Genomic DNA, 12794 nt, shown 5'->3' with positions numbered 1-12794 from the left:
AAGAAGCAATCAATCTTTTGATTCCAAGCCCTGGGAGCCTGCTTAAGACCATACAAGGCCTTACGTAACCTGTAAACCATCCCTTCTGATCCTGGAACAACAAAGCCTGGAGGCTGCTCAACACACACCTCCTCCTGCAGGTCACCATTAAGGAACGTAGATTTTACATCCATTTGATACACGAGCCACCTCTGAGAAGAAGCAAGGGCAAGAACGGTCCGGATCGTGGTCATCCGTGCTGTCGGTGCAAAGATATCCTCGTAGTCGATGCCTGGCCGCTGAGAATAACCTTTAGCCACGAGTCTAGCTTTGTGTTTGTCCATCGACCCATTTGACACATATTTGGTCTTAACCCATTTGACACCAATGACTGACCGTTTCCACGGCCTCGGTACCAACTCCCATGTGTTGTTCTTCTCGATGGCATCAAGTTCCACCTGCATGGCTTTCCTCCAAGTATCCTGTGAAAGGGCTTCCTTACGGAAGTGGGCTCCTTGTCCCGCATACGAGACATCAAGGCATACTTTACCTGAAGACTTTTGTCGCGGACTCTGTGCGATCTTCAAGGATCGTCCTCTGTGGTCCACTCGGAGGGTAGCTGTCCCGCATACGAGACATCAAAGCATACTTTACCTGAAGACTTTTGTCGCGGACTCTGTGCGATCTTCAAGGATCGTCCTCTGTGGTCCACTCGGAGGGTAGCTCCGTGACACCTGATTCTTGAAGGCTGTCCATCAACCACATGGGTACTCGAACAGATCGTGGAGCCTCCTGCCGTTGCGGGGGCTCTACTCTAGCTACGGGATCAACCTCCTCTACTGACTGTGGTTGATCAACTTGAACAATAGACTGGGAATCATCATCAGACTCATGTGGATCTCCAAGAAGTGGCGGCTCCTCGACAGTGGATACTGGAACATGCTCATCAAAGACCACATCTCGGCTGACAACAATCTCATTCCTCGCTGGATCATACAATCTTTATCTCTTGGAAAGAGAATTATACCCCACAAATATAAGCTTGCGGGATTTGGAGTCAAGCTTCCCCCTCAGCTTCTTCGAAAAATGTACATACGCATCACTCCCAAAAACACAAAAGTGGGAGACATCAGGTTTCTTGCCAAAGTATGTCTCAAACGGAGTCATATTAGGTATTGAAGTCGTTGGAGACCAGTTGAGGGTATTTGAGGGTATGAACAGTCGTTGCAAGCCTCTCCCCAAAGTGGACGAGGAAGATCACGACGCTCCAGCATGGTCCTCGCCATCTCCACCACAATCCTATTTCTGCATTCTACAACTGCCATGGTCTGCACAAAATCTTAGAAATACATTCGAGGAGAATTCACCCCCCTTGTCAGCCCTGAGAGTTTTTACCTGCAATCCAGACTCTTTTTCCACCATCACGTGCCAATCCTTGAACCGTGCAAAAGCTTGGTCCTTCTGTGAAAGAAACTAGACCCACGTGAATCTGGTACAGTCATCAACAAGCAGCATGAAATAGAGAGATCCTCCCAATGATGGTGTCTGCTGAGGTCCACACAAGTCAGTGTGAATCAACTCCAATGGTTTTGAAGCTCGCCTGGAAGCCTGCTTCGGAAAGGATTCCCTGTGCTGCTTACCACGTATGCAAGAACTGCAACGTCCTTGCCTGCTGCCAACATCTGGCAAGCCAACCACCATCTGGTCCCGAAAAGCTCGCCACAGTGCATCCACATTTAAGTGGCCAAAACGAAAGTGCCACAGATCTCCGACCTGAGAACTTGTCAATGAGGAGAGCACAGAGAGCTTGTAGATACCATTCTCCACACCGCCTTCCCAAGGAAGTGTTGGGATCTTCACATGCTTCTCGGCCAGCTCTAACAAATCTACCATCGCGAGGATGTAACTGAAAAAAGGGTGGGTGGGTGGGGAAAAAATTTAAGCCTGCAAGTCCAGCAACTCAGCCCGCCTTCCTCTTGCTTCTTCTCTTCCCGAACAGTCCCTAACAGTCCACCAATCAGCAACACAACAATCCCCCTCTTGCTCAGAAAACTCCCAAGATCTTTCAAGAGCCTAGGACTCTAATACCATGTCAAAATACGCAACGGAGATGATAACCAAATCTGAGACCACAAGAGCAAGTAGAGTGCAGAAAATAGACAGCACAAGAGAAGGAGAGAGAGAGGCGTGTAACTCTTCTCTATACACAAGATCCCCAAGATGGAAACAAGATACAATGGTGTGGAGGCAATGGGGCCATTTTATATGGCCCCATATATCCAGTCGCCCAGTGGCAAAACAACCGCCAGCCTCACGACTGGGTCTTCTCCAGTCAACCAACCAAAAAAAAAAGGTCCATGACTTGAACAGAACAATCGGCCTGCTGCACATGCACACGATTGCAGTCGGCCAGCTTCTGGGTCATCCTATCAGCATAGGGCAGCCACGCACACCATGGAAAAAATAGGAAAAAATGAAAAAAAAATACGTGGAGTGAAGAAAAATGAGAAAACACCTACAAAGGGCGGGCACACCCACAACAGAGGCCCTAGTGTCTGATAAAGATAGGAGATGACTTCTAGCAGAATCCCGACAATGGAACCTTGAAACCGGCCTTTAGAAACTTGACAGGCGGTGAGCATACTTAAAAACTCTTTATGAACTGGAATAATAAACTTGGAAGAAGAAGAAAAATAGGTGGAGCTAGAGTGCTCTTGCACAAGAGACCAATTGGCCCCAAAGCGTGGCGGCCCCGTAGGTATTTATTTATCACTTGAAATCGACGTAGCCCTCGTACCACTCCCAAGAAGATATCTCCTTGCTTCACATGGAGAAGTCTTCTTGAAACTTTCACCCAGGATTTGTGTTGTGGGATACAAGAGCCTTGGCTCCCTTTTCATACAAGTTTGGAGGTGAAAAGCATAACTTTTCTCCCTTAAAGAAAAATTGCTACGAGTGCTTTTCACTTATTCTTTATATATATATATATATATATATATATATATATATATATGGCGTAGCGTTTTTGGTTCCACACTGCTTTTTTCTTTCTTCACGATTTGCTGCCCGATGCCCCTCTTGCGTTTGGCTTGATCGACGGCTTTCTCTTCGCCTCTCTCTCTTTCGCTTTGCGTGCCTACTGCCACTGTCCGCCTCTGACACGTGGCGTTTGCCTGCTCTACAATGCTGCCGCCTCTACCATGCCAGCCTTCTGTGCCACGTCAGCCGCTTGTGCCACGTCGCCTGGACGGGCTGCACTGTCTGCTGACTGGTTATTCCTTTGCTTTTTTTGTTTTGTTTTTCAAGCCGAGGTCAAAGACGAGCATGCTCATCTCTGAGACTCAAAGGTTATTCCTTTGCTATGCTGCAGGCCAACTGCCCCTGGCTGCAATCAGGTGCCACGTGTCACCTAGACAACTCCCCTTTTTGCTGCGCTGCAAGGTTTGCTACCTGGCTGCCCCCCTTGACCACCTCTATGCTGCCCCATAGGTTGCCTTGAGTGCCCAACAAGAGAAAGAGAGTTCTCATCTACTGCACCTGCAACAAGGTAAGAGAAATACCCAAAAATACATACATGCACATGTACAAACATATGAGCATGCACACATGTATACACACCAAGCGTGTATCTGCACCCACACACGTGTACAGACTTACACATGCACAATTAGAGTAAAACATGATCAGTGAATGTTAAACATGCTTAAACATAATCACAATGCTTAAGAAAAGAGGTAAAATACTCAGTCCTGTAACAACAAAACTCGAAGTCCACCGCCTAGACCTTATCCCCTTTTGTTCAAAGAGAGCAACCACCCATCTGTCAATCCCAGATTGGACCCCAACTCACTTTCCTTGTGTAAGCCCAACGAAGCGTGCAATGACATATTCAACCACGTATCCAAGAGATATAAATAGAGAGAGAGATGGGTATAGGGGTTTCACACAGTACACCACGCTGAGCAAGGAACAGGCGGCTCTGGGCAGCAGAAGACAACTCTAGGGGGCGAAATGCCAACGGAACAGGCGGCGACACCGGCAGAAGTGGCGGAAGCAGCTTTGGAGCGACTCAACCAGTAGAGGTGGCGCTGCAAAGGCGACGCTTGACGGAAACGGCTCGACATAGGCGGCGATGAACCACTCCCAATGGCTCAAATTCAGCAAAACACTCCTTTGGTTTTACTGTCATTTCTAATATTTTGGCTGAAAAAACTAATTTCAGCCTTCCTTTCTCAAATTGAACCATAGGGAAAGCTAGAAGACTTTTGTCGCCAAGGACCACGACAAGTTGAAGATTTCAACACTCCAGACGCTTCCATCGTGAAGACTGACTAACATCGACTCTACTTGCAATTGGTAAGCTTTAATAATCGATTATGGAAGCAAGTAGAAGAAGGAAGGAGCAAGACTCCGTGTTCACAAACCTTGTGTGGTGTTCTCATACTCTCCTAAAGATTATTTCGACCATGTGTGGATGGAAGCAGAAGGTAGGAAACATGGGCCCTTAAGAGGGTAGTGTGAGTTGAAGATCTTTACCGACAACCAGTTTGTTTGCAAGGTTGTATTCATATCTTTGGGGCTGATCTCTTTGCTATTTGAATGAATGACTCACTTAGACTGATTTATGCCTTCATGCTTATATATGAATGCTCAGATACTAGGCAGCCTACTGTCATACTATAAGCCAGATGGCTAGACATAATATTCATGACAAATCTTCCTTTAATGCTGAGCTTACTTCTTTGCATGCCCCACTGCTCTCGTTGACTTGGACATTGCTGGCCGACTGGTTGCTTGGATGATCCTGCTAGCAATCGACTCCTAACTCCTGTATGAAAGTTGTCTGGATCTCCTTGCCGTCATTGCTACAAGTGATGATGTTGATGCTGCTAATGATGATGATACTCGTGTAGATAGCCTAAATGCTCTGCTAACTAATTATCCTAATCAAGGATTACGTTGTTCATGCAGAAGATTAGCCATGGCACGGACGTACACGCGACATCGCCTCTTACTAAACTTGATGACAGGTTGGAAACTTTGTCATCCTTCGTCCCTAGACCACTAACCTTAACCTTCTAGTTCTGACTTTGACCTTGAGTGATATTTTTGTCTGCACACCTTCCACTTCTGATCTCCACTTCCAAGTCTTGCTAAAGAACGGAGCATTTCTTCCACTAATGTCCCCATGCCTACTATCCCTTACCCTTAACACAGTGGTGGATCGCCTACCGGAACTGATCATGCTTGTTGCTAGGTCTTTGGAACTAATCTCAAAGCTTAATGATGTACTGGCTATGCGTACATACCCTCGAGGAATGCTTCCTCTAGCTTTACCTCTTGCAAACCACTTATCTGCTACCCTTTTGCATTCTTCTCTTGGAACTATACATCTTCCTTGGGACTATTTCCCAGTATATGTATATATACATATATATATACCTAGATGAATCCAAGAACATGCCCAAATTCACCTTTTAGGAATGTGCATGTTATATACTATCTAACTATCAACTCCATTATGCATAGTATAGACTAGATACTACGACATCTCCACTAACGTCATCAGTGCCCAATAGTGGGTGTAGAACTTTGTATCATGATATGCGCGAAAACCTTGTATTGATCCACATTCCTAAGCCTGATTAAGAACAAGATGCTCATTTAAACATGATTAAGACGACAGAGGAGAGAAAAGAAGAGAGATAGTAGGTGTCAAGTTTTCTTTGTATTATATGGTACAAAAAAGATTACTTAATGAACGTGCATGGCTGAGGCCCTTGGTCAATCCCAAAAGGATTGACCTCTAGCTCTACATACTCTTCTATTGAAGCTGTGATGACGAATGGAGGACTCGCTTGGTTAGATGTATGCCTTGATGCTTATATATGAACGCCGAGGTGCTCGTCGACTTACTGCCATGTTGTCCGCCGCCAGATGGCAGGACACAATTTTCATAACAAATCTTCCTTTAATGTTGCGCTTACACTTCTTCACATACCCCACTACTAGCTCACTTGGACATTGCTGACCGAATAGCTGCTTGGATGCTCCTGCTAGCAACTGACTCTTGTATGGAGACTGCCAACAACTAGATCTCCTTGTCCTCAATGATGCAAGTGATGTTGAAGCTACTAATGATGATGATATTGTTGTAGATGACCTAAATGCTATGCTAACTAATTATCATGCACATACTTATGTGGTACAAGGATTAGTGAAGTGTGTTTCCATTCCTTGAGGATGCATGTGAGGATTTGGCAGATGTCATAATACCAATATTCCTTGCATTTTACGACATTTCATGGATTTTCGCATATTTTTCTATTTTGCTCTAACGTTGATTTTTCCACATATAGCTTCACATCCATTTACTTTGTTTTAACCCTTGCATTGCTCCATTGCCCTAGATCTCGTAGGTTCAACATCCCACATCGTCACTTGAATCACATCATGGCGCATCCCACATTGTCACTTGAATCACATCATGGTGCATCACGAGGAGCTCCACATGCCCCCCATTGCCTCGCCATCGTGCCTAATCAAGGATTATGTTGTTCATGCTGAAGATTAGCCATGACACAGGCATGCACATGACACATTGTGTTCAACCAAACATTCCACACCAACTGGTGGTCTGTAACTTGGTTGAACACAATGCCAATCAATACACTTAAATACACTAAGATTTGAAGGACACTTGCTCATATACAAGAAGTAAATTGCTGGATTGACGAGAGACACACAATGAGCCGGAACGGCCGACCCCTCCCTTGAGTAAATTGTATTACTATTGGAGAAATTCAATACATAGCTTCACGAGCATCCATTGCCAAATCTTCCATGCCAATGCATATGAAATTCAGCATTTAGAAAACAATGGTATGTCAATGTAGATCACCAAGGAGCTGCCTTGATGCCCGGCCCGACTTCAGTGCCCATATTCTCTACCATTGGCTCTAAGTTCGACCAAGCAAGGTAGCAACATCTTCAAGAGCACATAGGACAAGAGAAATACTACATAGGGCGACTAAACAAGAAGTCCTGCCCTTCTACTCAGGACAAGAGAAATACTACACAGGGCAACTAAACAAGAAGTCCTGCCCTTCTACTGAATAAGTAATGACAACACATTGTCCAATTAGCTTACCAGTCTTCATAGAAGTTGTTGCAAGCAGAAGCCTTTGCGCTGGAAGCTTTAGAAGTGTTGATATCTTCAATTTGCCGCAATCCTTCGCGACAAAAGTCTTCAAGAGGATGAAGGGAACCCTGGGAAAGCTTCCCCTATGGTTCAACTTGAGAAAGGAAGGCTGAAATTAGGGTTTTCAATAAAAAGACCAAAAATTACAGCAAAAATAAGAGGTGTTTTGCTGAATTTCAGTCATTGGGAGTGAGTAGGAGAGTAATTAGCACTTGGAAACACTCTTGGAAGCTTGGAAAACACCCTAGCAAGTTGAGTATGGCTATGGAGAGCTTGGAAATGGAGAAAAATGGTGGAAAAACAAAGTTTTCAACCTCCAAAAATCCTCATGAAGAGAAAACACGAATTTTCTCTTAATAAGTAAGTGAATTGGGGTCCAATCAGGTGAGGAGACATGGGGAGATGCCCATTTATGAGTAAAAAGGGAGGATCAGGTTTTGGACATTGAGTCTTGTCCGCCTAGGAACTTCAGTGAGTGTGAACCTTGAAGCCGTCATAATTTATAAGTGACTTTTGGGCGCCCAAACTTTAATGAAGTGGGAACGCACTCACTTATAAATATTGGGTAAGTCCTAAGAGCTATTTGAGCCTAGATTGGGTAATACTTATCACCTGTTCACATGCCACACAACCATGTCAGTAGACAGTTTCACACGCATGGTTCACGGGCGGGCGTCCCCTAGCCCGGAACTACACATAGATCATGCAGGCATGAAAACAGCATGCAATTTCATTTGCAGGCAAGCACATAAAGATGCTATGCAATGCAGCATTGGCATGAGCAATTTCCATTCATGAAACCATATAACATCAGGCGTTTCCAAGCAAGTATATGCGATACCAGACCCAGTGGAAAGCCAATCCTCCAAGTGTTTCCGGGCATGTACACAAAGGCACAAGTCCCAGCGGAAAGCCAAGTTCTCCAGATATTCCGGGCATGATATAACGTCAAGTCCCAGCGGAATATCATATCCAACTATACAGCATGACACGTGTCAATCACATGCATAGGCACATTCCATAAGCCATGAACACCAATCCAATATGCACATAGTGTGAAAGCAAGAGTGAACCATTCAGGTGGCCAAATGGTGACACAATCACCGCGAACACTAGCTATCTCTACACTTAGAACACTATGAACAACCGTACAATGAATGTTGAGGATGCCAACACGAAGCAAGGACAATGATATGCATGCTTCAAGGTAGTTTCAAACGTACGAAACGGCGCAAGAAAGCTCGAAGTCTATATCTAATATCCTTTGATAGACAAGGAGTGATGCGTAAACACATGTCACATTCTAGCATTTCAGCCTATCTAAGAATTTTAAAATTAGCACTCAACATAAACAATGAATGTCTAGACATACCCAAATACACCATGATTGGAATTTGACAATTCAAGTAGATAGTAGAAACAAATGATAAATCAAAATCAAACAATAATGTCACATCTGTCTGATGTCATGAGCACAAACGGGCTATACAAATCAATCGCTGAACATAATAAATAGAAAAAAGGACACGCGGGAAGAAACCAAAACACAAACATTTTTTAAGTTTGAAACGTTGAAAACCTTCAAAAGTCCAAAAGGTACTAAATAATAAAAAAACGGGTTTTCAATGCAACCTTGGTATGCTTCCAATGCTTTATAAGAAGAATACAACAAAAACATACTCATGTGGTGCATACCAAGGAACATGAGCATGTGCGACGGTCGTCCCGTGGTAGAGAGAAAATGCAAGAAGGAGAGTCCATAGCCTTGAGGCCTGAACTTATCCGTATGCAAGCTCTTCTTTATGCACAAGAAGAAGAATTGAAGCTCTACCGCCAATGTCAAGTGCACAAGGTAGTGCCATGTCTAATCTGTCACGATTGTGACATATGTATGTATCATATTCTCTCTTCATTGCTGAGTCCTGTTGCAGATGCAAAGAGTAACGAGCCAAGGGAACCCCTACCCTCGATTGGTTGGGGCTCTTCGCCAAAGGGAATTTTTTTTCCTCCCCCCATGGGTTATGCAGGCCACTTAACCTCTTCGCTCAACGTTCTTCCCCCTCGACAACCCACAAGTGTGTTGTATGGAAGCTATGGAGCGATGGCGGACTTGGCGTAAAACCCCCCCTCACGGTGTACTTACCCTTCCCGGAGGCCATTGCCCCCTCGCGCCTCACGCATGTGTAGGCCCCCTCTGGCTCTCGGGTGGACAAGACATGTGGGCCCCCACTTCTTCCTCTTTGCGCTGGTGGCTGCCCCTCTTCGTTGAAGACCGCGCCTGGCCCCGCTATGGCGTGCAGATGGTACCCACACCCTGCTTGAACACACAGATGTGGCCGTCATGCTAGACAACGAGGCCATCTACGACGTGTGCAGGCGCTCCCTGGACATCGAACGCCCAACTTACACCAATCTCAACAGGCTCATTTCACAGGTGATCTCCTTGCTCACGGCGTCACTAAGATTTGACGGAGCACTAAACGTGGACACAACGGAATCCCAAACGAACCTGGTGTCCTCCTACGCGCCAGTGATCTCCGCAAAGAAGGCCTATCACGAGCAGCTCTTAGTTGCCAAGATCACCAACAGCGCCTTCGAGGCGGCATCAATGATGGCAAAGTGCGACCCACCGCACGGCAAATACATGGCCTGCTGTATGATGTACCGGGGCAACGTGGTGCCCAAGGACGTGAACCCCTCCGTGGCTACCATAAAGACGAAGCGCACCATACAGTTCGTGGACTTGTGTCCGACTCGGTTCAAGTGCGGAATCAACTACCAGCGACCCACGGTGGTGCCCGGCGGGGACCTGGCCAAAGTGCAGAGGGCGGTCTGCATGATCTCCAACTCTACCAGTATCGTCGAGGTCTTCTCTCGCCTCGACCACAAGTTCGACCTCATGTACGCCAAGCGTGCCTTCGTCCACTGGTACGTTGGTGAAGGTATGGAAGAAGGTGAGTTCTCTGAGGCCCGTGAAGACCTTGCCACCCTCGAAAAAAAAATTTCGAAGAAGTTGGCACTGACTCCACCGAAGGCGATGGCGAAGTTGAAGGCGAAAAATACTAATTATGAACCATCAATCAATAATTACGCGCTTAGTAGTTAGATTAGGTTAATCATTTCCTTGGAATAAAACGAAATCCATCTATGTTTACAACCCAACACCCCCTTAATAAATCCATGCTTTTAGAATTCAAAAAAAAAAAACACCCGAAGCACGGTTCTTTGGAGACAACCAAACACACATTATCTTCGTTCGAGCAACAACAGACTCGACATCGACATTCTTACCGTTCACAACAACCTTTTTTTCTTCGAATCAACAAAAGCAACACAAGCAGCAACATGAAGCTTTCAGAATCTAAGATACACTTTCAGTTTACTTAAATAAACTTTTTTACCTCCAAACTCTCCTCTACTTGCTAGTTCCCTCCCCCACTGCCCTTGGCAACTCCCCTTCCTTGCCCTCAGCTACCCTGCTCACAGTATAAAGAGACACCCAGCCAAAGGGTACACAAACATTGTAGAGCTAAATATTGATTGGCTGCCTGCAATAACTAATCTAAGATACACTTTCAGTTTACTTAAATAATTTTTTTAACCTCCAAACTCTCCTCTCCTTGCTAGTTCCCTCTCCCACTGCCCTTGGCACCTCCGCTTCCTTGCCCTCAGCTACCCTGCTCACAGTATAAAGAGACACCCAGCCCTCATTAGTTGTATCAGCTGTAGCCAAATGAGGCCCTTCTTCCAATGCCATGGACTAGATTTCTCACATCACATCCAAACAATAAAAATATAGCCGCAGGTGTGGCAGACCTTACTAACACGATTCTTTACAAATCGTTACACATTGGGGAAAAGAAACTCAAATACTGCCACCGTTCCGATTAAATACCTGGGCTACCTTTCTGCAGTGAGCTCTCTCACCGTCAACCTCACAGCTTCCCCCTTATCCCTCCCTAATAGCATAATACACACACCTACCCATGAGTCACATGGTGTCCCATGATAGCAGTGGATACTCTTGTCCCATGATAGTGTGCAGCATAAACCCAGCATGCAATGTAAAGACAGATCATGGGCACCTATCAAGAACAGCTAGCTTGTTTTAAAGAAAGATTTGTAAATTAAGATATCATAAACAGTATATGCCAAAGATCAATTGAAATACCTGTCCATCCATGTCAGGAAAGAGAGCCCTTAATTGAGAAAGCTGGTCTGCTGAGTCAGCTGATGGAAAATGCTGAGGATAGCCTGCTTCAGAAGACCCTGAAGGAGACCCACTCCGCCACGAAGGGAAGCGGACAGGAGAGCTTCCCCCTCCACAACGAAGTCTCTTTGGAATGGGAGGGTGGATTTCGTCAAAGAGAGACCGCTTGCCACAGACCACCGCCGACATGGCAGCTACAAGAGTCGACCTGCGACCTTAAACCTTCAAACCTTCACCTGGCAAGACCTTCTGTCCTTAATTGCAGCGTTTTCCACTAAGATCCGCCTTTCTGTCTGCACAACACAATGGCAGTGATATGTGCATGCGAGCTGTCTTGAAAAACACCTGAGAACTGACAAAAACTCAAGACTGGTCTGTGAAGTGAGAAAACACTGACAAATCCCTATAACAAGTCTTGTGACCTGACCAAGCCACACAATGACAAGTTACCGAAAACATACCCTGCAACTTGAGAAAACCCTCTAGACCTGAAAACGACCCTAGACGACCTAAAATGGCCTTATAGTGGCCTATGACCACGGCAACCTTAGACTTGAAAACTACAATGTAAAACCCTAGACATGCGAATCAACGAAAACCCTACCTCCAAACTAGCCTAATCGGTGACGTTCGGGAAAACCCTAGTCCTTACAGGTACGATAGCCTGCGACACGGCGGAACCCTCACGAAGCCCTTCCGCCTGCAAGCCCTTTGCAAACCTTAGAATGAACTAAAAAAGGAGCAAAATCTTACCTGTAAGAATTCAAGATGAGGGATCTGCGTAGCTTGGATGCGAGTCGATGCCGGAAATCCCAAAACAGCAACGACTTCGGAAAACATGAAAAACCCTACCTAGATGCGGAGATGAAGACGACGCACTGAACGCTCAAGTGACTGCCCTTTTAGTAATCCTGTAGTCGTTGCATTTAAAGCCGTTCACATGAGTTCACATGTTCTTGATTACTGCCCCGCCCAATAGAGTCACAGTTACGAGCATTTCGGCCCCGTAAGATACTTGCAAATTTTTAAAATGTCCGTCTAAAATTACACTAAAATATAAAAACACTTGCTATATTTCCCAAACCCATCGATTTGTCTCTTTCTTTCTTTTTTGGGATCAATAATAATTATTTATATTACTTGTAACTCTTCAAAAGCTGTCATACAAACAAGACCAGATTGCCACTTACTACTCTTTCTCTACCTCATTCAAAATTTTACATAAGAACTCCCATCTTTCATCCTCTAACAAAAAGCAGGATTGATCCCACTAAATTTGATACCCCAAAAGAAGGCAAGCCTCCATCATAGCTTCTGTAGTGCAGCCACGGGGGGGACTCTTTTTCTAGCATTCCCCCTTTCTTGGACCACACTTTAACAATGGGCCTAGTTCCAACCGGGTTT

General features: G+C 45.3%; 1 protein-coding gene and 1 pseudogene across 1 annotated transcript in view; one reads left to right on the top strand and one right to left on the bottom strand.

Moving 5' to 3' along the window:
• The window catches only part of LOC147626799 (uncharacterized), a 38662-nt gene extending 26361 nt beyond the window's left edge, over window positions 1-12301 (bottom strand). Inside the window, exons 1-2 of the mRNA XM_086815351.1 lie at window positions 12144-12301; window positions 11352-11683 (exon numbers count right to left, since the gene is read on the bottom strand). Coding sequence (XP_086671477.1) covers window positions 11352-11579 — 228 coding nt within the window. The 5' untranslated portion in view covers window positions 11580-11683; window positions 12144-12301. The remainder of the gene's footprint in view (window positions 1-11351; window positions 11684-12143) is intronic.
• Window positions 9492-10246, top strand: LOC147626800 (tubulin alpha chain pseudogene; annotated as a pseudogene).
• Window positions 12302-12794: the final 493 nt, after the last annotated feature.

The sequence above is a fragment of the Cibotium barometz genome, chromosome 21 (assembly GCF_041138505.1).
Source record: "Cibotium barometz isolate CiBa-2024 chromosome 21, ASM4113850v1, whole genome shotgun sequence".
Taxonomy (NCBI): domain Eukaryota; kingdom Viridiplantae; phylum Streptophyta; class Polypodiopsida; order Cyatheales; family Cibotiaceae; genus Cibotium; species Cibotium barometz.
This window is presented reverse-complemented; position numbering and strand designations above follow the sequence as displayed.